At 47.8% G+C, this 25,701-nt stretch overlaps 3 protein-coding genes and 2 pseudogenes across 3 annotated transcripts; 2 read left to right on the top strand and 3 right to left on the bottom strand.

The window, feature by feature from the left end:
* Nucleotides 1-396: 396 nt before the first annotated feature.
* Nucleotides 397-3,811, bottom strand: LOC103984361 (nitrate reductase [NADH] 1-like). The gene is made up of 4 exons (XM_065108119.1): nucleotides 3,160-3,811; nucleotides 2,924-3,064; nucleotides 2,234-2,466; nucleotides 397-2,151 (listed from the first exon to the last, which is right to left on the bottom strand). Exons 1-4 carry the CDS (start codon nucleotides 3,809-3,811, stop codon nucleotides 841-843), a joined length of 2,337 nt encoding a protein of 778 aa, XP_064964191.1. The 3' UTR covers nucleotides 397-840.
* An 18-nt stretch (nucleotides 3,812-3,829) lies between these two features.
* LOC135612187 (nitrate reductase [NADH] 1-like) lies at nucleotides 3,830-4,316 on the bottom strand. The gene has a single exon (XM_065108120.1). The coding sequence runs from the start codon at nucleotides 4,184-4,186 to the stop codon at nucleotides 3,830-3,832; it is 357 nt and encodes a 118-aa protein (XP_064964192.1). The 5' UTR covers nucleotides 4,187-4,316.
* Nucleotides 4,317-13,476: 9,160 nt separating this feature from the next.
* LOC135611668 (nitrate reductase [NADH] 1-like) lies at nucleotides 13,477-14,870 on the top strand (annotated as a pseudogene).
* On the bottom strand, nucleotides 14,664-19,112 carry LOC103984359 (nitrate reductase [NADH]-like; annotated as a pseudogene).
* A 551-nt stretch (nucleotides 19,113-19,663) lies between these two features.
* LOC103984046 (protein CPR-5) lies at nucleotides 19,664-25,225 on the top strand. Its single transcript, XM_009401451.3, has 5 exons — nucleotides 19,664-20,089; nucleotides 23,350-23,406; nucleotides 23,483-23,518; nucleotides 23,600-24,271; nucleotides 24,358-25,225. Exons 1-5 carry the CDS (start codon nucleotides 19,727-19,729, stop codon nucleotides 24,886-24,888), a joined length of 1,659 nt encoding a protein of 552 aa, XP_009399726.2. The 5' UTR covers nucleotides 19,664-19,726; the 3' UTR covers nucleotides 24,889-25,225.
* Nucleotides 25,226-25,701: the final 476 nt, after the last annotated feature.

Here is a 25,701-nt window from a genome sequence, read left to right as displayed (position 1 = left end):
TCGTTGATGGGGACAAGCCTGTATGCCCTCTTGTGGCTCATTTATGCAGAGGGTCGAACGGTATAGTTTCCCATGATGCATCATCACCCGGGACAGGCAGACAACGATCACCTATGCTAGCCAACCAGGGAGGGGGCAGTCAGGCTTTCTCTCCGAGGAGTTACTGCTCCCGACGAGCGGCCTATACCACCCTCCCAAAAATCACGATTCACTTGGGATAGAAAGTTGTTGGCCTACCGTTCATCAGTGAAAAGAGGGATGCGGGCGTTTCTCTACCCACGCCGGTGTCTAGGTTGCAATGAGTTGACAGGTCGAGACTAATGTTAGTGCATTCCCCATCACAACCTTATAACAAACTAGGAATAGTATGAATGAAATGTTGAATGTATTCAGAATCATTCTTTATTTCCATCCTATAATTGGTAATAATAAGGATTTTAGATAAAATCCTTTGAACTTATCGCTATGTTGAACACAAAATAGTGAGATGGTTTGTCACTACCATATAATAGACAGCGGCGATCGTCACAATCATTCTTTGTCTGTAACTTGTACTCCATCATATAGCCATTGGCCCCTGTCTCAAACAGTGTTCTTTCTCACCGACCTCCAAATCTGTGGGAACTGCTAGTAAATGACGACGTATAGACCAGCCGAAGCAGTCGAGCAGAAGAGTTATTTCCTTTCGGCATTCAGATGACATTGGGAATCATCAGCATCGATCTCAGGCTTCAAATATTCCGACCACAGGTACTAATATTTTTCTGCGTGAAACAGCGCTCTGGTTCATCAACTTCATCCTTAAGGAACATTGCACTGTAGGCAGCGGTGGTGGCGGTCTTAGAACAGTAGCAGTGAGGTGGCTGTGTCGTACTTCATCTTCTCCAGATTGGGCACCACCGCAAACTGGATCATCGGCGGGGGCCCGCAGGCGAGTGCGAGCGCGTCGTCGCAGCCGCCCATGGGAATGTGCTCCCTAAGTATGCCCTCCGTGACAAACCCCGTGCTGTACCGCCACTCGTCGCGCCGCTTGGCCTCGTCGATCACGTACCAGACCTTGAGCTGCTCCGGGTGCTCCCGTGCGGAGCCGTCGAGCTCGTCCCGCAGCAGTATGTCGTCCTCAGACCTGTTGGCGTACACCAGGTGCATCTCGGTGCGGTCCTCCGGTTCCCGTAGAACCGCCTGGATCACCTGGTACACCGGCGTGATCCCGGTCCCGCCGGCGATCATGGCGAGCCTCCTCGCTAACCTATGCTTCCCGTCGACGAGGAAGTTGCCGCGGCCGGCGTACTCGATGTGACCCAGCGGGCCCTTGACGTCGAGAGTGGAGCCCATGGGCAGGGATTCCAAGTGCTGCGACATGAGGCCACCGTTGGGAAACTTGGGGTTCTCGCCCTTGAAGTAGACCTTGATCAGGAGCTCGAAGTGGCCGATCTCGTCGACGGGGCTTGTTGGCGTGTAAGGGCGCATGCATAGCTTGCCGTCGATGGTGGCGCAGAGGAAGATGTGCTTGCCGACCGGGAGGCCCAGCACTTGGTCCGCCGAGGGGAGAGCGAAGCGGAAGAGTCGAACGTCGTGCGATACGGTCTTCTTGGCCACAAGCTTGCACTGTACCCTCTCACTGGGGTTCATGAGAGCCGGGGAACGTGAGATCTCTATGATGCTGGCCAGGTGGGAAAAGTTGCCCGAGCCGTGAAGGGAGGTGTCGGAGACGTAACCCGAAGGGATGAGCTCGCCGATTCGGTAGGTGTCGAGGAGGGCCTTGGCCTTGTCGGAGTGGATGGCGTCGAACTCCTCGGTGCAGTCGCAGCCGGCGTTGATGAGAATGCTGTCGGGGCCGCCGGGGTGGTCCTTGACGAAGGCGGTGCAGTCGTAGACGTGGCCGTGCACGACGATCCAGGCGGAGTGGCTCGACGCATGCTTGTGGACCTCCGACATGGTGTACTGCTTGGTCGCGGTGTTCATGAAGGGGGCGGAGGTGCTCTTCTTCAGGGACGCCGCCTCCGACGTCTCCAGGTGCTTCTGCCGCGCCATCCACCCGCCGGACTGGTTCCCCGGCTGCGTCGGGTGCTTGAACACAAGCCCAATCTCGCCCTTGTGCGGGCGGCACACCTTCATCTTCACCTTGAACCAGCAGTTGTTCATCATCCCCTGCACCACCACCACCACTTGTGTCAACATACATTCAACAACAAACTCAATTTACTAACCAATAAAGGTGAGAAATAATTACCATGACGTTCCAAATGAGTTTCTCGGGCTGGGTGTTGAGGGACTCGTCCCATGCGCGGACGGCGACTTCCTTGGCACCGAGCAGATTCAAGACCTCCACTTCCAGGGACCAGAAGCACCAGCACCAATACCTGCCATACTTGTTGGGCTTCTCCGGGTGGTCGAGCTCGCACACCAGCCACGTCTCACCGCCATCGAGTGTGATCTCGACGCGTGTCACCTTCCGCCCGCCGCCTGTTCCACGCAGACCAGTTCCGACCACTGTGAGCGCTCATAATCTCTCTTTGGACAACCGACTACTTAATATTAGACCCATAACGCCATAGCAATCGATCATGATCGAGCTATAAGATTCGCGAAAAAGTCCAACACTCATCAATAACTCATCGAATGCAGAATTGCATGCATGAAACTCTTTTTTCCGCGCAGGACGAAGATAGTTCTGAGACAATGCTACAGTGAATGCCAAACCAGTAGCTATACTTCCAACTTGAGCTCGGCCTCATTGTTTGGCCTTTTCTGCTCTGGAGACAGATACCTCAAAAGATTCCATCCACGTGATAGAGAGTGCAGCAAATGCTCTAACTTGAAGAGGGCATAAAAATAAACGGTGCAGAGAATCCGAACCAGAATCTGAATCTGAATCTGAATCATTCAAGAAACGTAAGCAAAAAGATTCGGTTCAACGCACCGGAATAGGCGTAGCCCTTCATAGTATACGGTCTCTGAGTTGTGAACGCGTTGATGGGAAGCATCTCGTCATGATCCGGTGTCGTGATCACTGAGTTGATGTTCAACTCGTTGATGATGTACTCCGGCTTGTACCACCAGGCTATATTGGTGCAGCAGTTTCTAATTAGTCGTCTCATCAAACACTTCGTACGAAGGCGAAAAGTGTGTGATATGGAGCTACTGGCGATGCTTTACCTTCCGCGTTGGCGAGGTCGGCGTCGACGTGGGACGGGAGGACGCGGTTGTCTTTGTAGTGGTAGTAGTTGTGGGACTCCTGCGGCGTGACGATGATGCGCTTGAGCCACTTCACCATGCGGCCGCCGATGAAGCCCGGGATGATGACGCGCACAGGGAAGCCGTGGTCCGGCAACAGCGGCTCGTCGTTCTGCATATAGGCAAGCATGACGTCGCGCGACGGGTCCATGGCCACCTCGCGCCGGAGGCTCGTGCCGTACTTGGAGCCGCTGCTGTCGCTGGGGAGTTCCTCCGCCCCTTCGAAGCAAACGAAAAGGGCCCCGTCCTTGCGGCCCATGACGCCGCACTGGCGGAGGACGTCCCTGAGCCGAGCACCGCGCCACACCGTCGTGGACACGGCCGCGGGGCCCCAGTTGAAGCCGATGGTCTGGCGCACCATGTTCTGTTCCTTCCGCCGGTTGCCGGCGCACACCAAGGTGACCGGGATCTCGACCGAGGCGAAGTCGCGGACCAGCTCGTCCATGGTGAGCTGGACCGGGCGCTTCACCAGGCCGGTGATCTCGACCGTCCACGTGCCCCAGTCGGCGTTGGGGACGGCGCCGTGATTCCGGACGTAGTGCAGCGGGACGGGCGTAACGAACCCGTGGTGCATGAGCCGGGCCAGCGGCGGCTAGCAGTTGAACGGGTGTTTCCCGGTGAGCCGGATGAGGGATGGGTTGCGCTCGATCCAGCTGTCGGCGGTGCTCTCGTCCCTCGGGTCGTGAATCGACGGCTCCACCTCGAGGTGACTGCCGCCGTACTCCGCTTTCCAGTCGACCACCTCCTCCTCCTCATCACAGTCGTCATCGTCGCCGTAACGTTGGTCCTTCTCTTTCGCGGGGGCAAGAGATGGGAAGCCGCAACCGCGCACCGACGAGTCCGAAAGTTGGTAATTTCCCGACGTCTTTCCGACGGCAGGAGCCGGGGCGACGAGGCCGCTGCCCGGCTCGAAGCGGCCGAACTGCCGGTTGCTGACAGAAGCCGCCATGACCGGTTGAAGGACTTCGGATGCACTGCACTCAGAAAAGGCTAGAGGAGTTCCAACTTCTTGGTTGGGTGAGCATGGAATGCGGGCATCGAGGGATGGGCCTTATATATGGCATCACCGGGGAAGAAGGAGACGAGCGTGTGAAAGGGTGGTGTGCAGAGGGCCCCACGTTTATGGTATCCGGTATCGGAGAGGGTGAAGGTTAAGGGAATGGAAAAAGGTTGTGCGGATTGGACGGTGCACCGTCTCCTGTTCATGTCGTACGGAACGGACAAGTGTCCGTCCATTCACCGCGACAGTGTGCATTTTATAATATTTCTCTGACACAGACGTTAAGCGATGAAAGAGCGGTGCGAAGGACGAGGAGAAGAGAGACATGGGCCGAACTGCCACCATGAGACTGGTCAAAGCCTGTGAAGTGGCGAAGGGGCAAAGGGGCCGACGAAGCTGCAAGGGTCGCGGCAACCTCAACGCCTGGCCGAAGGGCCAACGTGACGCTCCCTCCGCCAAGACGCGGCCTTTCCATTGGTTGCCATGTGCGTTTGCGTCGTCCTGGAGGGACGAAGCTGCGTGATAGTTTAGCACGAGGGATAAGACCCTTGAAGAGAGAGAGAGAGAGCTGAACTGCCCGGCGACAGCTTAATAATCTAAGGGTCTGACTTAGATTTGGGTTGTGGTCGAGAATTTACTAGTTGACACGTAAGCTTATGCGTCATCAAGTCATTTACTTGTATAAAATTTCAAAACAGAAAAACATAATCTTCCTTCGTAACGTTATGACAAGAAAGATAATCATAAACTTTTTTCTCTCTTATTATAATAAGTAAGATAATCTTAAACTTAATTCTCTTTCTTTTTGACGATGAATGAATGATATCACAAACTTTCTTTCTCTTCTTTGGTATAAAAACACATTCTAAATAGAAAAATAGATGACTCACTCATTTTAAAATACTTGAATCCTGAACTTTTAATACTAACTTAAGCGTTGGAGGGATCAGAGTGAGAAATCTCTCGTCGTTGATCGCTTGTGTAAGACTCCGACATATCTATGAAGTACCTCGAGACAACCCAGAGGTCCTTTCAGCATATAAGCTGCACCTCGAAATAACCCCAAGCTCTCTTTAGCAGGCAAGCCACACCTCGAGGTGATTGCAGGACCATCACTGTGAGCCAGCAATACATCAAGAGTTCACTTGCCATCTCAGCTCTCCGCTATGGCGAGTTGCACCCTCACCCCAAGGGGGGCCCCTCAAATGGATCTTCGCCTTTGGGACTGAATTAGGTTGTGTTGGCTCCCTAGTCAACGACACTAAGATAACAATATTTTAACTCAGGACAAAATGTGACCTATCAGATTGGCACTAAAAGGAAAGCCTGAATGTCGCAAGAATGTCCATCTACGACTCTTTCCAACAAACACCTCAACAAGGAGGCGCCCCCTTTGACACTCAACTCTATTTGATTATTAATCATATGCAACCTACGAGTCTTGCCTTCAAGGAAAATTGATCAACTCTCCATTTAGTGGAATTGGAGAGAGAGTCACTGAGTTGCTATAACTCATACAAAGTGATGTATGTAGTCCTATGTCAACTTAGGTCATACGCGGTTATTATTACTTCATTATATTCACTGATAGCTTCTCTAGGTATAAACATGTGTACTTGATGAAGTACAAGTCCGAGACTTTTAAGAAATTCAGGGAATATAAGAATGAGGCAGAAAATTAGATTGAAAAGAGTTTCAAGATCCTTCGATCAAAGTGATCGCTCACCGAAACGAGGAAAACAACCCCAAAACAGCCCAAAACCACTTCGTTTTTGTGTGCCATAGGTTGTTTTCTGCAGTTCGCCTCCACTCATAAAACGTCAACCATCTCAGCCCCTTGGAACCACCCGAGTGGCATAGGGCTGGATGGGGCTTCGGTATAGTGTCGGACGTTGAACAATCTTTCGCAAGTTCGCACGTTATATTGACGGGAACTTGTTGTCGCGCCCGGCACCCGGTGAGCAGATGTTTGTAGACTTGTAGTTGTTCATTCAACCTTCTAAAGTCCTTATTTCCCTCCCCCCCCCCCCCCCCTCTCTCTCTTTTCTCTTGTGTACGCAAGGTGCTCGCTGAATTGCTTGTAAAACTTTCCCTTTTCGTGAGATGTCGGGACTTATCCGTAGCTCGTTTTTCGAACTAATCAACTTTCTCTTTTTACAGGTCCTTCGGGACCTACGAGAGGTTGCAAGTGGGCTAATATTTGCAGACGCAAATAGTAAGGGCGAAGCGCGACTTAGGCAACGCAAGCTAAGTTCACGTCGTTACTGCAAGGGTGCATCACGCCTTAGGCAATTCTAACTAAGATCGTGACATTGGGGTGACTACAGGACCATCACGTGAGCCAGCAATACATCAGGAGTCCACCTACCATCTCAACTCCCCGCTACGATGGGTCACATTATTGCCCCAACGGGACCCCTTACAGATTTTTACCTTTGCGATCAAATCAGCTCATGTTGATTCCTTGGTCAATGGTATTAAAACAACAACTCAGGATAAACTGTGACCTATCAGGTATCAATGACCGAAGTCCTCAAACATCACGTGCCATGATATACTTGCCATAGCTTTGCCACATGGCATTTGGATCTGATTTGGACTTCTTGTTTTTGGATTACGATCCTGAGTGTTTGGCACTCGGCATGATACCTATGATTGTTTGTTTCTCATCTTTCCTTTCTCATGTGATCAAAGAATACAAGTGAAGGATTGAGATCGGAAAATAACATATATACGTTATCATATCTTAAATACCCTGTGATTGGAAATTATTTTTGAATTTCTAAAGTCAATGTAATTAAAGAATAAAAATATTATTTAAAAAAATATTTCTTTGTGAAGTAAAAAAATCTTTGAAAATTAAGATTTAATTATTATAAAAATATACCACATGTTCTAAGTTTTGGTGGGATAAATATGTAAGAAAATGCTCCAAGATTTAAGGAAAAAATAAAAAAAATATTTATGATTTATGTGATATGATAAAAAAAAAAGAGATTGACTCAATTGTGCTCATAATTAATCTTATATAGTAAACATTTTGATTTTTTTAGGGAGGTCGATAAGAGTACAGAGTCACACAAATCTTGTATCAGTTTTTTTTATATGTTATTTGATTCTTAATTTTTAGGATTTCCTTTTTAGGTTCAAAGCCATCTCTCACCCAATACTACAAAAGAACATGAGATCTAAGCATAATTTGTAAGTTTGTATTCGAGGATGTTAACCTCCGTAGGTTTATAATTGAAACTAATCACATTTTTATTATAAACTATTGTCCAAATGTTTTGTATCAACGATTTCTAATGTCGTGGACGAATAACATTTCCTTAACATAATGTTGACAAATTCCTTATTATTATAATTAATCTTAAGGATGAAGTTGATGAACCAGAGCGCTGTTTCACGCAGAAAAATATTAGTACATGTGGTCGGAATATTTGAAGCCTGAGATCGATGCTGCTGATTCCCAATGTCATCTGAATGCCAAAAGGAAATAACTCTTCTGCTCGACTAATTCGGCTGGTCTTTACGTCGTCATTTACTAGCAGTTCCCACAGATTTGGAGGTCGGTGAGAAAGAACACAGTTTGAGACGGGCCAATGGCTATATGATGGAGTACAAGTTACAAAGAATGATTGTGAAGAACGCCGCTGTCTATTATATGGTCGGAGGCCAAACAATGATGGCAAGCTCGAGCTGGAAGTATAGCCACTTGTTGCGGGAACAACCTAGAGCCGTGGCCTCGGGGCCGACGCGGCTCGGTTCAGGTCCGGATGACGGGGATCTTCCCGAGACGGCCCTCGAGTCCACTGAGGTGGTCGGCTGCGTCGGTTCGATCGGTGCGGGGTCACCGTTACCTCCGAGAGGGGCTCCTCGCCTGGACGCACAGTGGGAGGCACTCCGTCTTCGCCCGCCGGTGAGCTGCTCGGCTACCGGCTGCGAGTCGGTGAGGACGTGTATGTCGCCCACTTGCATTTCGACGGCTAGTATGAGCCCCGCCAGCAGCGCTTCGTACTCTACCTCGTTGTTGGTGGCCTTGAATCCGAAGCGAAGGGAGCGCTCGAACGAGCGCCCGTCGGGGGCTTCTAGCACCAGCCCGGGCCCCGCGCCTTTTCGGCCGAATGATCCGTCCACGCGGAGGAGCCATTCCGCCTTCACGCGTTCCAGATCGTCGCCCTCGGGCTGAGTCAGTTCTGAGATGAAGTCGGCCACCGCCTGTGCTTTGATGGCGGTCCTCGGGACGTTCTGAATATCGAACTCACCGAGCTCTACTGACCACTTGAGGCGACCTGCAAGGTCAAATTTAGACAAAATCTGTCAGAGCGGCTGGTCGGTGATTACCTCGATCGGATGAGCTTGGAAGTAGGCGCGCAGCTTCCGGGCGGTCAATACGAGCGCTAGCGCCAGTTTCTCGATCGGAGGGTATCACTCCTCAAGTCCGTTAAGGACATGGCTAGTGTAGTAAACCGGTAGCTGCTCTCCAGAAGCCTCCTTGATCAGGACAGAACTTACTGCACGCTAAGAGGTGGCCAGGTAGACACCCAGCTTTTCCCGAGGGGACACCGAAGCGAGGCGAGGGAGTGACGCCAGATGCTCCTTCACATGGGCGAAAGCCTCCTCGCATTCCGCTGTCCACGCGAAGTCCTTGGGGTCCTTCAAAGCCCGGAAGAAGGGGAGGCACCGGTCGCCCGATCGGGATAGGAACCTTGACATGGCAGTGAGCCTCCCGTTTAAGCGCTGCAACTCCTTAATTGTCCGAGGGGTCTGCATGTCGACGATTGCCCGTACCTTTTCGGGGTTCACATCGATTCCCCTTTCATGTATGATAAACCCAAGGAATCTGCCCGAGTTGACACCGAAGGCGCACTTGGTGGGGTTGAGTCGCATGTTGTACCTTTGTAGTGTGTCGAAGGTCTCGGCCAAGTCGGACAAGTGAGTCGTAGTCGTGCGACTTTTCACAATCATATCGTCGACGTAGACTTCCATGTTTCTCCTTATCTAGTGAGCAAACATTTTGTTCACGGTCCTTTGATACGTAGCCCCTGCGTTCTTCAGCCCGAATGGCATAACCTTGTAGAAGTATACCCCTTGGTCGGTGAGGAATGCGGTGTGCTGCTGATCCTCGGGTGCCATCCTGATCTGGTTGTAGCCGGAGAAGGCGTCCATGAACGAAAGGCGGGCATGACCAGCCGTTGCGTCGACCAACTGGTTGATCCGTGGGAGGGGGTAGCAATCCTTCGGACAAGCACGATTAAGATCGATGTAGTCAACGCACTTCCTCTAGCTTCCATTAGGTTTCTTCACGAGGACTACATTGGATAACCAGTGTGGGTACTTGGCCTCTTCAATAAAGCCTGTCGCCAAAAGTCGCTCTACCTCTCCTCGAATGGCCTGCTGGCGTTCAGGAGCAAGACGTCGGGGCTTCTGCTTTACTGGCCGCACGTCGGGGGAGATGCACAGGTGGTGCTGAGATATCTCAGGGTCGACGCCTGACATGTCAGTGGGTGACCAGGCGAAGGCATCGACATTCTCTTGAAGAAGATTGATGAGATGGGCTCGCTCCCGCTCAGGAAGCTCCGACCCGAGCTTGACCATTCAATCTAGGCGTCCCTCCTGTAGTGGCACATCCACCGTAGGCTTTGTTGGCTCGGGGTGCTGGGACGACCTTTTTGCTTCTCGGGGGTCTTCGAGGGGCAGTTTATCCCTCCTCCTCTTGTGCAGGGAGACCGCGGTCAAGTAACACCGCCTTGACTCATGAGGGCTCCCGCTGACTTCTCCGACCCCCGCACGGGTCGGAAACTTCACGGTTCAATGGTAGGTGGAGATAACCGTTCTGAACTTATTGAGGGTGGGGCACCCCGAATCGCGTTGTAAGCGGTAGGAAGGTCGACTACCAAGAAGGTTGCCATTACCGTCTTCGTCCTCGGTACTTCCCCGAGGGTTAAGGGCAAGGTGATCGCGCCCAACGGTGAAATTGATTCGCTGGTGAACTCGGTGAGCGCTGAGCTCATAGGCTCCAAGGCATCGCGGAAGAGCCCGAGCTTTTGGAAAGCGTCCAAATAAAGGATGTCGGCCGAGCTTCTAGTGTCGACCATGATCCTTTTCACTTGGGCGTTGGCGATCCTGGCGGCCACTACCAACGTGTCATCGTGTTCGGGCTGCTTGGCTCTCTCGGCGGGAAACATGACCTCGGGCCCGGGCCCGCGCCCAGGGTCTTCGGCTGCGACAGCGCGGGCGTATGCTTTCCGCCCAGACATACTGTTTCCCCCAGACGCCAGGCCGCTCGTGATCACGTCGATCTGCCTTTCGATGGGGTCCTCGGGTCGTGGGGAAAGCTCTTTATCCTGCCGTAGATAACGGCCGAGGTGCCCTCTTCGAATCAGCTCCTCGATCTGTTGCTTTAGCTCGCGGCACTCCTCCGTGTCATGCCCGTTTTGCCAGTGGAAATGGCAATATCGCATCTGGTCCGCGAGCTCCCGTGGGCTCCTCATCGGGTTGGGGGTTCGGAGCAGCCCCTTCTCCTTTATCTGGAGAAATATCTGCGTTCAGGATGTTCCCAAGGCGGGGAGCGGCGACCTCAGCACGGACGGGTCGGACCGGTCCAACCTGCACCTCGGCGGGCCGGGTAGCTACCCTCGTGGTGGCTCTGTCCGGGGCCTTTTATGCTCCTCTCACCTCCCCGATATCCAGGCTTCCATCGCAACATACTGGTTGGCTCGTTGAAGCATTTTCGAAACTACGGTGGGGGGCTGTTCCACGAGGGACCAGAAGAACCTAGAGGGATGGAGACCTGCCATGAATGCCTGCATCAACAAAGAGGGGTGAGCATCTGACAAACCCCGGATTTCCATGGCGAATCGATTTACAAAACAGGAGAGGGGTTCATCCTCTTTTTGGTTTAGTCCAAGGAGCAGGGCGACGGATGGCTTCAGTCGGGCCAAAGCTAGGAAGTTGAGCTCGAACTCCCTGGCAAGCTGATCAAAGGAGGCGATTCCCCCGGTCTTCAGGCCGCTGTACCATGTGCGAGCTGGCCCCCTTAGGGTCGTAGGAAACGCCCTGCACATCAGAGCATCTGAAGTTCCGTATAGCGCCATCTGAGCCCGAAAGGCGGACACATGATCCGCCGGGTCGGTGGCGCCATCGTAAGCGTCCAGGGAGGGAAGTCGAAAGTTCGCGGGCAGCGGCTGGTCCCGTATTTCAGCCACGAACGACGACCCCCAATGCACATCGTCCCCTAGCTCTCCCTTTGAGGTGCGAACCTCCTTCTGTATTTCCTTGAGTCGTTGACCGAAAAGGCGCAGTTGGGCCCGGAAGGAGTCCGTTGAGCCCGAGGATATCGTCTCCTGCTCGGGTCGGCCAGCAGGGTTTCCCACTGCTTGATCTCCAACGGGAAACGCCCGAGTCTAGGGTGAGCTAGGGAGTGCCGGGGTGGTTACGTGAGCAGGCGCAGATGGCTCCAGTCGACACGTAGGCTGAGCCGCCAACGGGTTTGTTGATTGGGAAATGAGCGGGATGACGGTCTGCACCATTCCCGCCAAAGTTCGGACCTGGTGGGCAAGGTCCTGGAAGGCCTTGGTCGACGCGGGCGAAGGGACGCTGGGAGCGCCCTCGGGCGGAAGCAGACCCGAGTCGTTGAACAAACGCCAGTAGCGTTCCGAGGTCATGACGAGGTCGTCTACCCGTGGCCCGTCACGCGAGGGGCGCATGACCGACGACCCTGTTAAGAACGATCCCTCGGTTGGGGATTCGTCGGGGTCATTCTGAGGATCCCTCGATATTTGGCCCTCCTTCTAGCATCAAAATGTTGTGGGAACAACCCTGAGTCGTGGCCTCGGGGCCGACACGGCTTGGTTCGGGTCCAAATGAAGGGGATATTTCCGAGACGACCCTGGAGACCGCCGAGGTGGCCGACTACGGGGGTCCGATCGGGACGAGGTCGCCATTTCCTTCGGGCAAGAACTTCTCGCCCACGCGTCCAGTGGGGACCTTCGGCTTCGCACCTGCATATAGGTCGGGTCGGGAAGCTCGACCCGACCCCTTCGACGATCAAGTTAATTGATAGTGGTTAGGGGGTGTTTGTCTCCCTCCCCTTCCGCGATGAACGAGAGGGTATTTATAGGGAAGGTTACCATTGTTTGATGTGCCTGCTTGCAGGGGGCAGAATCGTACTTCTGGTAGCGTCTGACGCCGATGTTGGTGTGGTGTGAGGGATTGGGCTTGAGTAAGATGTTAATGCACCTCGGCCGACGTTCTGGTCCGTTTGACCAAGTGCTGTCGGGTCGATCGAGGCGTGAGGCGTCCTCTGGGGCAGCTGACGTCAGCCCAAGTCTTGTCGCCATTATTATCCTCAATAGGTATTGCTGCTGGTGCTTCTGGTCCTGGAAGTGGAGGCCTTAATCTGCTCGGTGCCAAGGAAGTCGCCGTCCGTGCATGGGACGAGTCCCTCAACACCTAGCCCGAGAAACTCATTTAGAACGTCATGGTAATTATTTCTCACCTTTATTGGTTAGTAAATTGAGTTTGTTGATGAATGCATGCTAACAGAAGTGTTGGTGGTGGTGCAGGGGATGATGAACAACTGCTGGTTCAAGGTGAAGATGAAGGTGTGCCGGCAAAAGGGCGAGATTGGGCTTGTGTTCGAGCACCCGACGTAGCCGGGGAACCAGCTTGGTCCACCCAGGGGAGAACGAAGCGGAAGAGTCGAACGGTCTTCTTGGCCACGATCTTGCACTGTACCTTCTCAGGAACGTGAGATCTGATAAGTAGATGAGATTTTCCTAAATCTCTCTACTCTGTTGAGAGATTTCCTCAAACAGTTAGGAAATATAAACATATTGCTATCGACTTCCACTTTGTACGCGATAGTTGCCCGAGGTGTCGGAGACGCGAAGGGATCAGCTCGCCGATTCGGTAGGTGTCAAGGAGGGCCTTGGCCTTGTCGGAGTGCGAACTCCTCGGTGCAGTCGCAGCCGGCTTTAATGAGAATGTTGTCGGCGCCGCCGGGGTGGTCCTTGACGAAGGCGGTGCAGTCGTAGACGTGGCCGTGTACGACGATCCAGGCGGAGTGGCTCAACGCGTGCTTGTGGACCTTCGACATGGTGTACTGCTTGGTCGCGGTGTTCATGAAGGGGGTGGAGGTGCTCTTCTTCAGGGACGCTGCCTCCGATGTCTCCAGGTGCTTCTGCCGCGCCATCCACCCGCCGGACTGGTTCCCCGTCTGCGTCGGGTGCTCGAACACAAGCCCAATCTCGCCCTTGTGCGGGCGGCACACCTTCATCTTCACCTTGAACCAGCAGTTGTTCATCATCCCCTGCACCACCACTTGGTCCCTTCGGGTTACGTCTCCGACACCTCCCTTCACGGGTCGGGCAACTTTTCCCACCTGGCCAGCATCATAGAGATCTCACGTTCCCCGGCTCTCATGAACCCCAGTAAGAGGGTTCAGTGCAAGCTCGTGGCCAGCATCATAGAGATCTCACGTTCCCCGGCTCTCATGAACCCCATTGAGAGGGTACAGTGCAAGCTCGTGGCCAAGAAGACCGTATCGCACGACGTTCGACTCTTCCGCTTCGCTCTCCCCTCCGCGGACCAGTGCTGGGCCTCCCGGTCGGCAAGCACATCTTCCTCTGCGCCACCATCGACGGCAAGCTATGCATGCGCCCTTACACGCCAACAAGCCCCGTCGACGAGATCGGCCACTTCGAGCTCCTGATCAACGTCTACTTCAAGGGCGAGTACCCCAAGTTCCCCAACGGTGGCCTCATGTCGCAGCACATGGAATCCCTGCCCATCGGCTCCACCCTCAACGTCAAGGGCCCGCTGGGTCACATCGAGTACGCCGGCCGCGGCAATTCCTCGTCGACGGGAAGCATAGGCCAGCGAGGAGGCTCGCCATGATCGCCGGCGGGACTGGGATCACGCCGGTGTACTAGGTGATCCAGGCGGTTCTACGGGACCCGGAGAACCGCACCGAGATGCACCTGGTGTACGCCAACAGGTCGGAGGACGACATACTGCTGCGGGACGAGCTCGACGGCTCCGCACGGGAGCACCCGGAGCAGCTCAAGGTCTGGTACGTGATCAACGAGGCCAAGCGGCGCGACCAGTGGCGGTACAGCACGGGGTTTGTCACGGAGGGCATACTTAGGGAGCACATTCCCATGGGCGGCTGCGACGACGCACTCGCACTCGCCTGCGGGCCCCCGCCGATGATCCAGTTTGCAGTGCTGCCCAATCTGGAGAAGATGAAGTACGACACAGCCACCTCACTGCTACTGTTCTAAGACCGCCACCACCGCTGCCTACAGTGCAATGTTCCTTAAGGATGAAGTTGATGAACCAGAGCGCTGTTTCACGCAGAAAAATATTAGTAAATGTGGTCGGAATATTTGAAGCCTGAGATCGATGCTGCTGATTCCCAATGTCATCTGAATGCCAAAAGGAAATAACTCTTCTGCAGCAGTATGTCGAGCTCGTCCCGCATGTCGTCCTCCGACCTGTTGGCGTACACCAGGTGCATCTCGGTGCGGTTCTCCGGGTCCCGTAGAACCGCCTGGATCACCTGGTACACCGGCGTGATCCCAGTCCCGCCGGCGATCATGGCGAGCCTCCTCGTTGACCTATGCTTCCCGTCGACGAGGAAGTTGCCGCGGCCGGCGTACTCGATGTGACCCAGCGGGCCCTTGACATCGAGGGTGGAGCCGATGGGCAGGGATTCCAAGTGCTGCGACATGAGGCCACCGTTGGGGAACTTGGGGTTCTCGCCCTTGAATTAGACGTTGTTGATTAGGAGCTCGAAGTGGCCGATCTCGTCGACGGGGCTTGTTGGCGTGTAAGGGCGCATGCATAGCTTGCCGTCGATGGTGGCGCAGAGGAAGATGTGCTTGCCGACCAGGAGGCCCAGCACTTGGTCCGCCGAAGGGAGAGCGAAGCGGAAGAGTCGAACGTCGTGCGATACGGTCTTCTTGGCCACGAGATTGCGCTGTACCCTCTCACTGGGTTCATGAGAGCCGGGGAACGTGAGATCTCTATGATGATGGCCACGAGCTTGCACTGTACCCTCTCACTGGGATTCATGAGAGCCGGGGAACGTGAAATCTCTATGATGCTGGCCAGGTGGGAAAATTTACCCGACCCGTGAAGGGAGGTGTCGGAGACGTAACCCGAAGGGACCAAGTGGTGGTGCAGGGGATGAACAACTGCTGGTTCAAGGTGAAGATGAAGGTGTGCCGCCCGCACAAGGGCGAGATTGGGCTTGTGTTCGAGTGCAGCGGGACGGGCGTAACGAACCCGTGGTGCATGAGCCGGGCCAGCGGCGGCTCGCAGTTGAACGAGTGTTTCCCAGTGAGCCGGATGAGGGATGGGTTGCGCTCGATCCAGCTGTCGGCGGTGCTCTCGTCCCTCGGGTCGTGAATCGACGGCTCCACCTCGAGGTGACTGCCTCCGTACTCCGCCGTCCAGTCGAGCACCTCCTCCTCCTCATCACAGTCGTCATCGTCGTCCTCCGCAGCCGCGCACCGACGAGTCCGAAAGTTGGTAATTTCCCGACGTCTTTCCGACGGCAGGATGGGTGAGCATGGAATTCCATGACCGGTTGAAGGACTTCGGATGCACTGCACTCAGAAGAGGCTAGAGGAGTTCCAACTTCTTGGTTGGGTGAGCATGGAATGCGGGCATGGAGGGATGGGCCTTATATATGGCATCACTGGGGAAGAAGTAGACGAGCGTGTGAAAGGGTGGTGTGCAGGGGGCCCCACGTTTAGCATATCCGGTATCGGAGAGGGTGAAGGTTAAGGGAATGGAAAAAGGATGTGCGGATAGGACGGTGCACCGTCTCCTTTTTATAGACTGTTCATGTCATGTAGAACGGACAAGTGTACGTCCATTCACCACGACAGTGCATTTTAGAATATATTTCTCTGACACAGACGTTAAGCGTTGAATGAGTGGTGCAAAGGATGAGGAGAAGAGAGCGACGAAGCCTTAAGGGTCGCGGCAACCACAACCCTGGCCGAAGGGCCAACGTGACGCTCCCTTCGCCAAGACGCGGCCTTTCCATTGGCTGCCATGTGCGTTTGCGTCGTCCTGGAGGGGCCAAGCTGCGTGATAGTTTAGCAGGAGAGATAAGAGATTTGAAGAGAGAGAGAGAGAGATGAACAGGCCGGCGACGGCTTAATAATCTAAGGCTCTGACTTAGTTTTGGGTTGTGATCGGGAATTTACTAGTTGACACGTAAGCTTACGTGTCATCGGAGAGATAAGAGACTTGAAGAGAGAGAGAGCTGAACAGGCCGGCGACGGCTTAATAATCTAAGGCTCTGACTTAGTTTTGGGATGTGATCGGGAATTTACTAGTTGACATGTAAGCTTACGTGTCATCGAGTCATCTATTACGTGTATAAAATTTTAAGACAATCTTAAACTCTATTATCTTTCTTCGTGACAATAAAAAATATTATAAACTTTATTCCCCTTTTTCAAGATATAAAAACGTATTCTAAATAAGAAAATAGAGACTTATTCATTTTAAAATACATGAACCTTTGATACTAACTTAAGCGTCGGACGGATCGGAACGAGAAACCTCTCACCTTTGATTGCTTATGTAAGACTCCAACATATCTATAAAGTACCTCAGGATGACCCAGAGCTCCTTTCAGCAGACAAGCTGCATCTCGAAATAACCCCAAGCTCCCTTTAGCAGGCAAGCCACACCTCGGGGTGATTATAGGACCATCATTGTGAACCAACAATACATCGAGAGTTCACTTGCTATCTCAGCTCTCCACTATGACGAGTTACACCCTAACCCCAAGGGGCCCCCTTAGATGGATCTTCATCTTTGGGACCGAAATAGGTTGCGTTGGCTCTCTAGTCAACGATACCAAGATAACATTTTAACTAAGGACAAAATATGAACTATCATATTGGCACTAAAAGGATAGCCTGAATATCACAAGAACGCCCATTTACGACTCCTCCCAACAAACACCTTAACAAGGAGGCACCCTCTTGAACACTCAATTCTATTTGATTATGAATCATATGTAACTTACGAGTCTTGCCTTCAAGAAAAATTGACTAACTCTCCATTTAGTGAAACTGAAGAGAGAACCACTGAGTTGCTATAACTTATATATAGTGATGTATGTGGTCCCATGTCAACTCAGGTCATAGATGGTTATTCTTACTTCATTATATTCAATGATAGCTTCTCTAGGTATAAACATGCGTACTTGATGAAGTATAAGTCCAAGACTTTTGAGAAATTCAGGGAATATAAGAATGAGGTAGAAAACTAGATTGAAAAGAGTATCAAGACTCTTCGATCAAATCGATGATGTGAGTAATTAAGTACAAAATTTACCTAGTTTCTAAAAAATCATGAGATCTTATCCCAATGGATCCCTTCTTATACACCTCAACTCAATGGTGTATCAGAAAGGAGAAATCACACACTGTTAGACAAAGTACGATCCATGATGAGTTTTGTCGACCTACCCATCTCATTCTATGAATACACCCTAGAGTCTGCAGTTTACATTCTCATACCTTTACTTCTCATAATAGCTATAGGTTCACTTTGCAAATGGATAGCTCAAGCAACTAAAATTCGCTCTATTAGAGATGTTCAAATTTGTTGAATCAGAAAATCAAATCGAATAAGATTCGATTTAAAACTAGTTGGATCTGATTTGATTCATCCATAATTTAGTTTTGAAGACTATAAATAGTTCTGATTCAGAAGTACTCTTCTTTAATTAACTAGTTCAAATCAAATTAAATTAATCTTTAATTTAAAAAATATCAATTTGATTATGTTCACTATCCTAAGCTCTTAATTGATTTAAATATATTAATTAAACCATTATAAAGACTCAATTTTACAAATGATGTGAGTTTAATTTCATAAATATTATCATGTTGGATATGAAGAAGAGGAAGAAAGGAAACTAAGGGTGAAAAGGAAAGAAAGAGGAGAAAATTAATTTAGGTAAGGTTTTGGATTATTAAGCTTTCCTGATAATTAGATTGTTAAATAAAAATATTAATTATCTAATTTTAGCTTCCTAAGTTAATACAATTCTTAATAATATTAACTCTTAATTAGCATTAGCTGGGTTCTCATGAATAAAACAAAGAAAAGGAGGCAAACTAGAGTTGCACTTAAGTGGGAATTAACAGAGAGATAAAGCATGTTTAGCAAGTTGTAATTGTGCTTACAGGGCATGAAGAATAATTAGAAATGGTACAGTGAAAAAGAAGAAAATAAAATAAAAATCAAAAGTGAATCATATATGCTATTTGTTTATGTTTTATGGGTGATTAGCAAATAATATCTTTTTATATATAATTAAGAAAATCAGATTAATGACTATTAAGTGAGTTAAGGATCTACCATCCATGTAATTGTCAATATCTCTAACCTATTTTAATAGTAATATACATGTATTTTCAATTAATGTATTTGCTCGAAGATTATAAAAATGCATGATTTTGAAATATCAGTTCAATGTTTTAATTATTCCAAAGGATTAAAAATGATTGATTTTTATTAGTTTTAAATGTTATATGAATCATTAGATTTGAAATAAAAGATAAAAGAGAATTTATTCAAGAAATTAGTTTTCTAAATATATTTGATACATGATATTGTAAGGCTAGTATGGGGATGACGCAGGCGCCGTGGCCATCACCTGGTCGAGGATGGGGATGACGCGGTGCAGGTAGGCGGCCATCTCGGTGAAGCTGTGGTGCTCGACGAGTACATCGCAGGCGGCGCGGATGGTATCATAAGCGGCTTGGACAGCCAGGGAGATGAGCTCGGAGACCGGGACAAGGGCGGCGTTCGTGATCAACTCCGCCGTGGCCATCTTCCCGTCGTCTCCTAATGAGTTGCCGAGGTCGCAGCGGAGAAGAAGCCGCTCTACTCGGCCAAGAAAAGACGCCAAGAAAGAAGCGAGTAAGCGAATGTTAGCGGTCAGCAATGAGAGGGGAGGAGGATGGGAAGAATAGCTTACGTAATCGGCGGTCATCGAATAGTGGTCAGTCGCCCGTTTGCTTCACCTAATCACCGATTTGGCACGTGTATCACGTGCAAAAAATCCCTCCAAAAGAATATGACGTCATTAAAAATTGAAGCAAATTATAGTATCTTCAAAATTATGGGGATATTAATTTAATTTGTAAAGAGGGCAAATTCATGTAATTGAATGCCTTTATTGTCTCCATTTTAGTTTTTCCGTATTTCATCCATTGACAATAAAATTAGCATTAAAGAATATAGATTTAGGAGGAAGGGATTTAAGGAGACTCGGCCGATTTGGGCCGAGTCAACGAGTCTAGCGATCCATCTCGGCCCATTTGAAGGGAAGGTTTCTGCCTAACTTAGATTTCAATTTCCCATGAAATTACTAACTCCCCCTAAACCCTAACGTTCGCTATTCATTCTACCGTTCCACCTTCCCTCCTCTCCTCTCCGATTCGAATGGAACCCACCCGATCGAGCGGCAGTGCTGCGGTCGATGACGGCGATGGCGAGGGGGGTCGCGGTCGAGGAGGTGGATTCGTCTATTGCGCCGCCGGTAGGAGGCGGAGGTCGCAGCCACTCGCGAGGGGAAGAGGCGCTTCTTTCTCGAGAGCCAAGAGAGCGGAGAGGGATGACACCTCTCCTTTTTCTTCTTCTTCTTCCTCCTCGTCATCCTCCGTCCGTCAGCTGCCGCAGCAGAGAGGGGTGCGTTTGAGGAAAAGAAACCGTGGTCTCTGGGTGCCTCCTGGCGGCCGTGGTAATGACTGCGTCCAGGATCTTGCTCTTCCGCTTGGCATGTCCTTTGCTGCCGTCGTTGCGCAGGTGCGTAGGGCTTTTACGGTTTGTAAGAGTCTGTTCTGTTTGCGAAGTTCGTTTCTTTCTGATGATTTTGATTACTCTGAATCAAGATTTCCATGTTATTATTCGATAAGATCATTGAATCGATTTTTTCTTCATTCTTGATATGATGGATCAAATATTCATGCCACTTTTTCTATCATGGTGTACATGCGCGATGTTTTGCCCTTCGTTGTGCATATATTTATCGTATAGACGCGCTAGGCATTGATCCCAGCACCTGGCGCGGCTAGGATCAAATAGCTGATCAGTTGAAACCAACTTGGATATTCATGGGTTATGTTAATTTCGTTGTATGATGACAGTGGAAGAGAGAGAATGCATGCCAAATTATGACTATGAATGCAATTACCTGTTAACCATATCTTTCCTGGATTATTGAAAATAATTTAACTCAGATATTAGTTGAATTATGTATTATTTAGATTGGATATATTTTAGCAAAAATAATGTGGTTAAATCTTGAGCCGGAGTTTTAAATATCAAAAAAAAGTTTGAAAAAACAGAAGGTTTTCACAGATAATTGAAATCCATGTTTTGTTATCTTATTGGTCTTATTTAATGCGTAGCTTTCTGAGAATGTTCTACCTTCATAAGTCTTGAGTTTTGTAATTATCCAATCTCTAAGGGTGACAGGATCGCTTGTCATTCATCATTACTAGTTTCACTTGCTGACATTTTGGTGTATAATAATCCATGAATAGGTGTATTATCCAATCTCTAAAGGTGACAGGATCACTTGTCATTCATCATTACAAGTTTCACTTGCTAACATTTTGGTGTATGATAATACATTAATAAGTGGAGGAATTGGCATGGTATGTACAGCTAAAAGCAACCATCAAATGATTGTTAGAAGAGACTGGAAAAAGAGACTAAATGATGCTCTTTTTCTTGGATAGGTACTTTATCTGAGAGTCCAAATGTTTCTTTTCATTGTTGGCATCATCTATAAACCCTTTTGCTCAAGAAATGACTTTTAAGTAGTTTTGGACTAGTTGACTGGAATATTTGATAATCTAGATAGTTCATGCTAAAGGTAGACTGAAGCAATAAACAGATTTGATTGGTGAGATAATGACTTAATGTGCTGCTGTTCCTAAGAATATGAATACCCTTGAAACCATTGAATCATCTTAGCTGTAGGGTTGGGACACTGTTATATATCCAGTGTTAATATTCTTAGTAAAACTAAAAAAAGATACTGTAAACCACAAAGAAAAAAATGTAACATTAAAGATATGTGTAATGAATAACATGTACAAATTCTTGAATGAAGCAGATATGAAAAATGAAGTATGCATAAACTAGAGTAGACCCACTGATTTAGAAACTTACATGAATATTAAAAAATCAGAGCAGATTCAACACCTGATAATATCTTCTGGATAGAGGCATCTGAAGTAAAGTTTTTCACATAGCACTCTTAGAGAATATTGTGTTTTTTCAAATGAAAATAATTGCTTGGTTGTTTGCCTGACAACTAACTATAAACACTAGAGTCAATACTAACACAAGAAGTAAACAAATATATAAAAGATAACATCTAAGTAGTACTCCAGATGCATCTTTTAGCAACTTGATTAGTATATATCTCTATTATTTCCATTATGCCACATCCTTTTGTTATCTCTCTTTAGTATGAGTGTAATACTTATTGATCTTCTCATATTAGATGGTTTGTGTAGGCTATTCTGGAATATGGCATGAAATGTCCAAACTAGATAAACATGATATATACATAAAAGTGCAGCAAGTTTAATGCATCCTATTATAAAGGATTGGTACTTAGGTCTTCATTACAATATGCATCTTAGACTAAGCAGAATGATAAAAAAATGATCATACAAGATCAATTTGACTACGTGAATCTCAATGTGGAACTTGTAAATTACCGACAGCATTGTTGATAATGGAAACAAAGAGAATACATCATTGCTGATAATGCAGAAATACATTTGTACACGTCTAGAGCTTCATGACTATACAAGCTAACTTAAAGTGAAACTTCCATTGTACTAGCCCATCAATTTGGCATGTTTATAAGTTCCATTAGATTAGCACAGCAAACATTTTAGAATTCTCCAACTAAAAGATCTCACATTTCAACCTAGATACATTATGCTTGATAGGAAATTTGAAGGAGAATATTATAATCACTTAAAGGAAAAGAACCACAAACTATTTCTAAAACAAAGTACACTAGTAATTTTAGAATATAGAGAGGAACTTCTAAGAGACCATGATGTTTAGAGATGAAGAAGTGGCAGGAACTGGGTGGGTGGGGCTCTAAGAGAGCTCCATGTTTAGAGATGGAGCAGTGGCAGAGGCAGATGGGAAGGAAAGTTGAGCCCCAATTGCTGACCCCAAATTTCCATCTGTCAGCTACCTTCTGACCAGAAAAGCCCCACTGGTGAATCCACTTGTAATTGCTACTGGTGGGAGGAGGAATGCCTACTGGATGGAGAGGTTCCATTTATAGCTCAAATGAGTTCTGTTTTTAAATTTATACTAGCTAAAACAGGTCTTGGAAAATTCAATCAATAAGCCCAATTTTTTCCAAGTTTCAGAGATCTTTTGAAAATAAGTATCAATTTTCAACACATAAATGTTAACGAGTTCTACCACGGGCGAATTCCGACACTCACTGTACCCCCACATGGGATTGATTTCAATAAAGAGTCTGATTCATCTACTTTCCCTGCAAACAGTCACAGCAAAATAATGAAATTATGTCGACCATAGTCCGAAGTGAATTCATTATCATCTCTAATCAATTGGACCAAGAATGACATGCCTCATGCATGAGTAATGTCATTAAGTTTTGTATACCAAGAATGATTGCATTTTCTAGAAGGTTAATGATGATGGAAAGGTACCAGTTTGATTTTCATGTTAGTCATACATTTTTTTTATTACATCAAATTTGTTGCTTCTTTGATCATCTGGTTCATATATGACAATTGATCCTGGGATGCTTTTTTTTGTTTTCTAAATTAGTTTAATGATTATTATAGGTTGAGAATGTATCTGCCGACCAAGCTGATTGCATGACAAGTAAAACTTTAACTGGAAAGAGATTTGTTGTGAACATAGGGAAATTAAGCATATCTGCTAGCCACAGGAATAGTTAAAAAAGTTGAGTTATTTTTTAAAAAATTAAGTATATCTACTTTTTAATTTAAGTGGTCATTTCGTTGATGTATGGAATTTCTTGGTTTCAGGTTTTATATGGAAAGAACATCACAGGAGATAGGATACAAATAGATTGTCTTTCAATGGTACACTTCAGACATCTGGGATTCATATTATCAGAGGTTTTATAATTGTCTGATATGGATATACTGCTGTCTGCAGGTCTGTACTTCAGCGGTGAAAGAATCTATAACAAATGTAAGTCTGCCTCTAAATCTATAATTTTCTCTTGCTGCAAGTTCTCAAATTTGTGAACTTTCTGTTCTTAATTTTGAACAGGTATATGGAAACAAGTTTGATTGTTTCATAAGAAACTTTGATAAGTCATTTCAGAGTACATTGAAGACCCTTGGTTTGATTAACGAAGTTTCTTTTAATAAGCAAGAAAATACTGATTGCAGTTCATTCCTGTGCAACAGTAGTGAAAATACAGCTGACTTAAGCAGCTCTGAACCCATCGTGACCACTGAAGATTTGGAAGAAAATATAATATCGAATTCTGTAAACAGTCAACTCATTCTTCACGGATATACAAATAAGGATCTTGCAAATGTTAATCGTACCACATATGGTCTTGGGTTCAGTCAGTCTATTCTGAGTACAGTGGAGAAATCTGTTATTGAACAGACTCGCTCTAATGACCTCAAGGCAGTTGAGATAGGTCTGGTCATGAAAAAGTTGCAACTGAAGGAAGCTCAGCTGGCTCTTAGTTCTGATGCAAATTTCTTAGAGAAGTTTAAGATATCAATGGGTATCTCAAAGGCTTCCTTTAAAGAAGCGAAATTAAGGAATCAAATGCAGGAGACCATGAATGCACAACTCTTGAAAATATGCATGGATCTCCTAATCACTGGGTTGATTATCATGTGCAGCTTGATTGTATATGGGGCATCCATCTACTCTTATCAACGTATCACGGAGGTCACATCTGCCTGCACTTCTGCCCCTAAGGTACATCCTAGCTCATTTGATGTTCTTGACTTGTGTGCTGGTGTTTTATGAATCAGAAACTTAGTGGAATGGTTGTTACTTTTCAGGAGTCCAGATCTTGGTGGATTCCAAATACGGTGAAATCTTTTAGTTCAGGCTGGCTGGTGCTGAAATGTCAATTTGTGGCCCTAGCCCGCCTGTCTTTTGGAATATTAATGATTTTAGCAATTGCTTTTGTGGTTTTCCAACGGTCGGCAACGGCAGCTACAACTATGCCTGTGACATTTATTGTTCTGCTACTAGGTGCTCTTTGTGGCTTTTCTGGAAAGCTATGCATTGACACATTAGGTGGAAATGGATACCACTGGCTAATTTATTGGGAAGCACTGTGCATGCTCCACTTCGTTGTCAATGTGTTCCCATCTGCATCTTACCATGTTCTTTATGGCCCGGTATCCATCTCGGAAGGAGCCAATTCAATCAAGTTACCGTATCGGATAAGAAGATTTACATTCTATGCTCTTCTGCTGCTGGTTCTTCCCGCATCAGGTGGTTTATTGCCATTTGCTTCGATCTATGACTGGAAGGTGCACTTCTCTGAGAAGTTAGCTTTATGGACTTCAGGCATTGGGTTATGAAGACTGAGATATGTTGGAATTGTACTTATGTCTCATGAAAACAGTTGTCCTCCTCCTTTATGTTTTGCTGGGCAAGTGGGGCCCATCCGTTGGTGAAGATGTATCAGGTGATTATCTAGAGATATTATTTATGCTAATGATGTGTTTCAATGTAGTTTCCTATTTATTATATAGGAATCCGAGAAGAATTCTTGATCTGGTTGTCTAACTTATAATAATTGTTAATCTTGTTCAGTGTGGTGTTCTCACAATAATACAGCCAATGTTCTTGTGATATTATGTATTGTTGATACAGTCAATCCTGTGATATATATGATTTGACCTGATTGATCTTTGAGTGTTGCTGTCTTTCAAAATGGAAAAAAGTTGATTGTTTTTTTAGATGATGTGATATAAGAGTCATAATTTTATGATGACAAACTATGTTCGTATTCTGTTTTAGCCCATTCTTTCAAAAGATTATGTGGATGATCAACCTACTCAAGGGAGCAAGTTGATGATTTTATTATATTGGGATTGATTGGGATCAACCTGCCGAGTTTTGATGATCGAAAATAATGATGGATATGAGTTGCAAATTTAATGAATATTACTAGACAAAACTTATGAATGATGATCGAAATGGGTCAGCCGAGTTTTAATGCAGATGTTTGGTCCCCAAAGTACAGTGGCCCACTAAACTCAACATGTTCCCCGGAGTTCCATCATGCTTCGTGCAGGCCAATTAACCCCAATCCTAAGCCAGGCGTCTCCAATTACTTGGCCCACCCAACTCGGCCCATGCAAGTGCACCCTAATCGACGGTCGTGATCG

This window comes from Musa acuminata, chromosome BXJ2-5, assembly GCF_036884655.1.
Source record: "Musa acuminata AAA Group cultivar baxijiao chromosome BXJ2-5, Cavendish_Baxijiao_AAA, whole genome shotgun sequence".
Classification (NCBI taxonomy): domain Eukaryota; kingdom Viridiplantae; phylum Streptophyta; class Magnoliopsida; order Zingiberales; family Musaceae; genus Musa; species Musa acuminata.
Note: the sequence above shows the minus strand (reverse complement) of the source record. Positions and strands in the feature narration are given on the sequence as shown.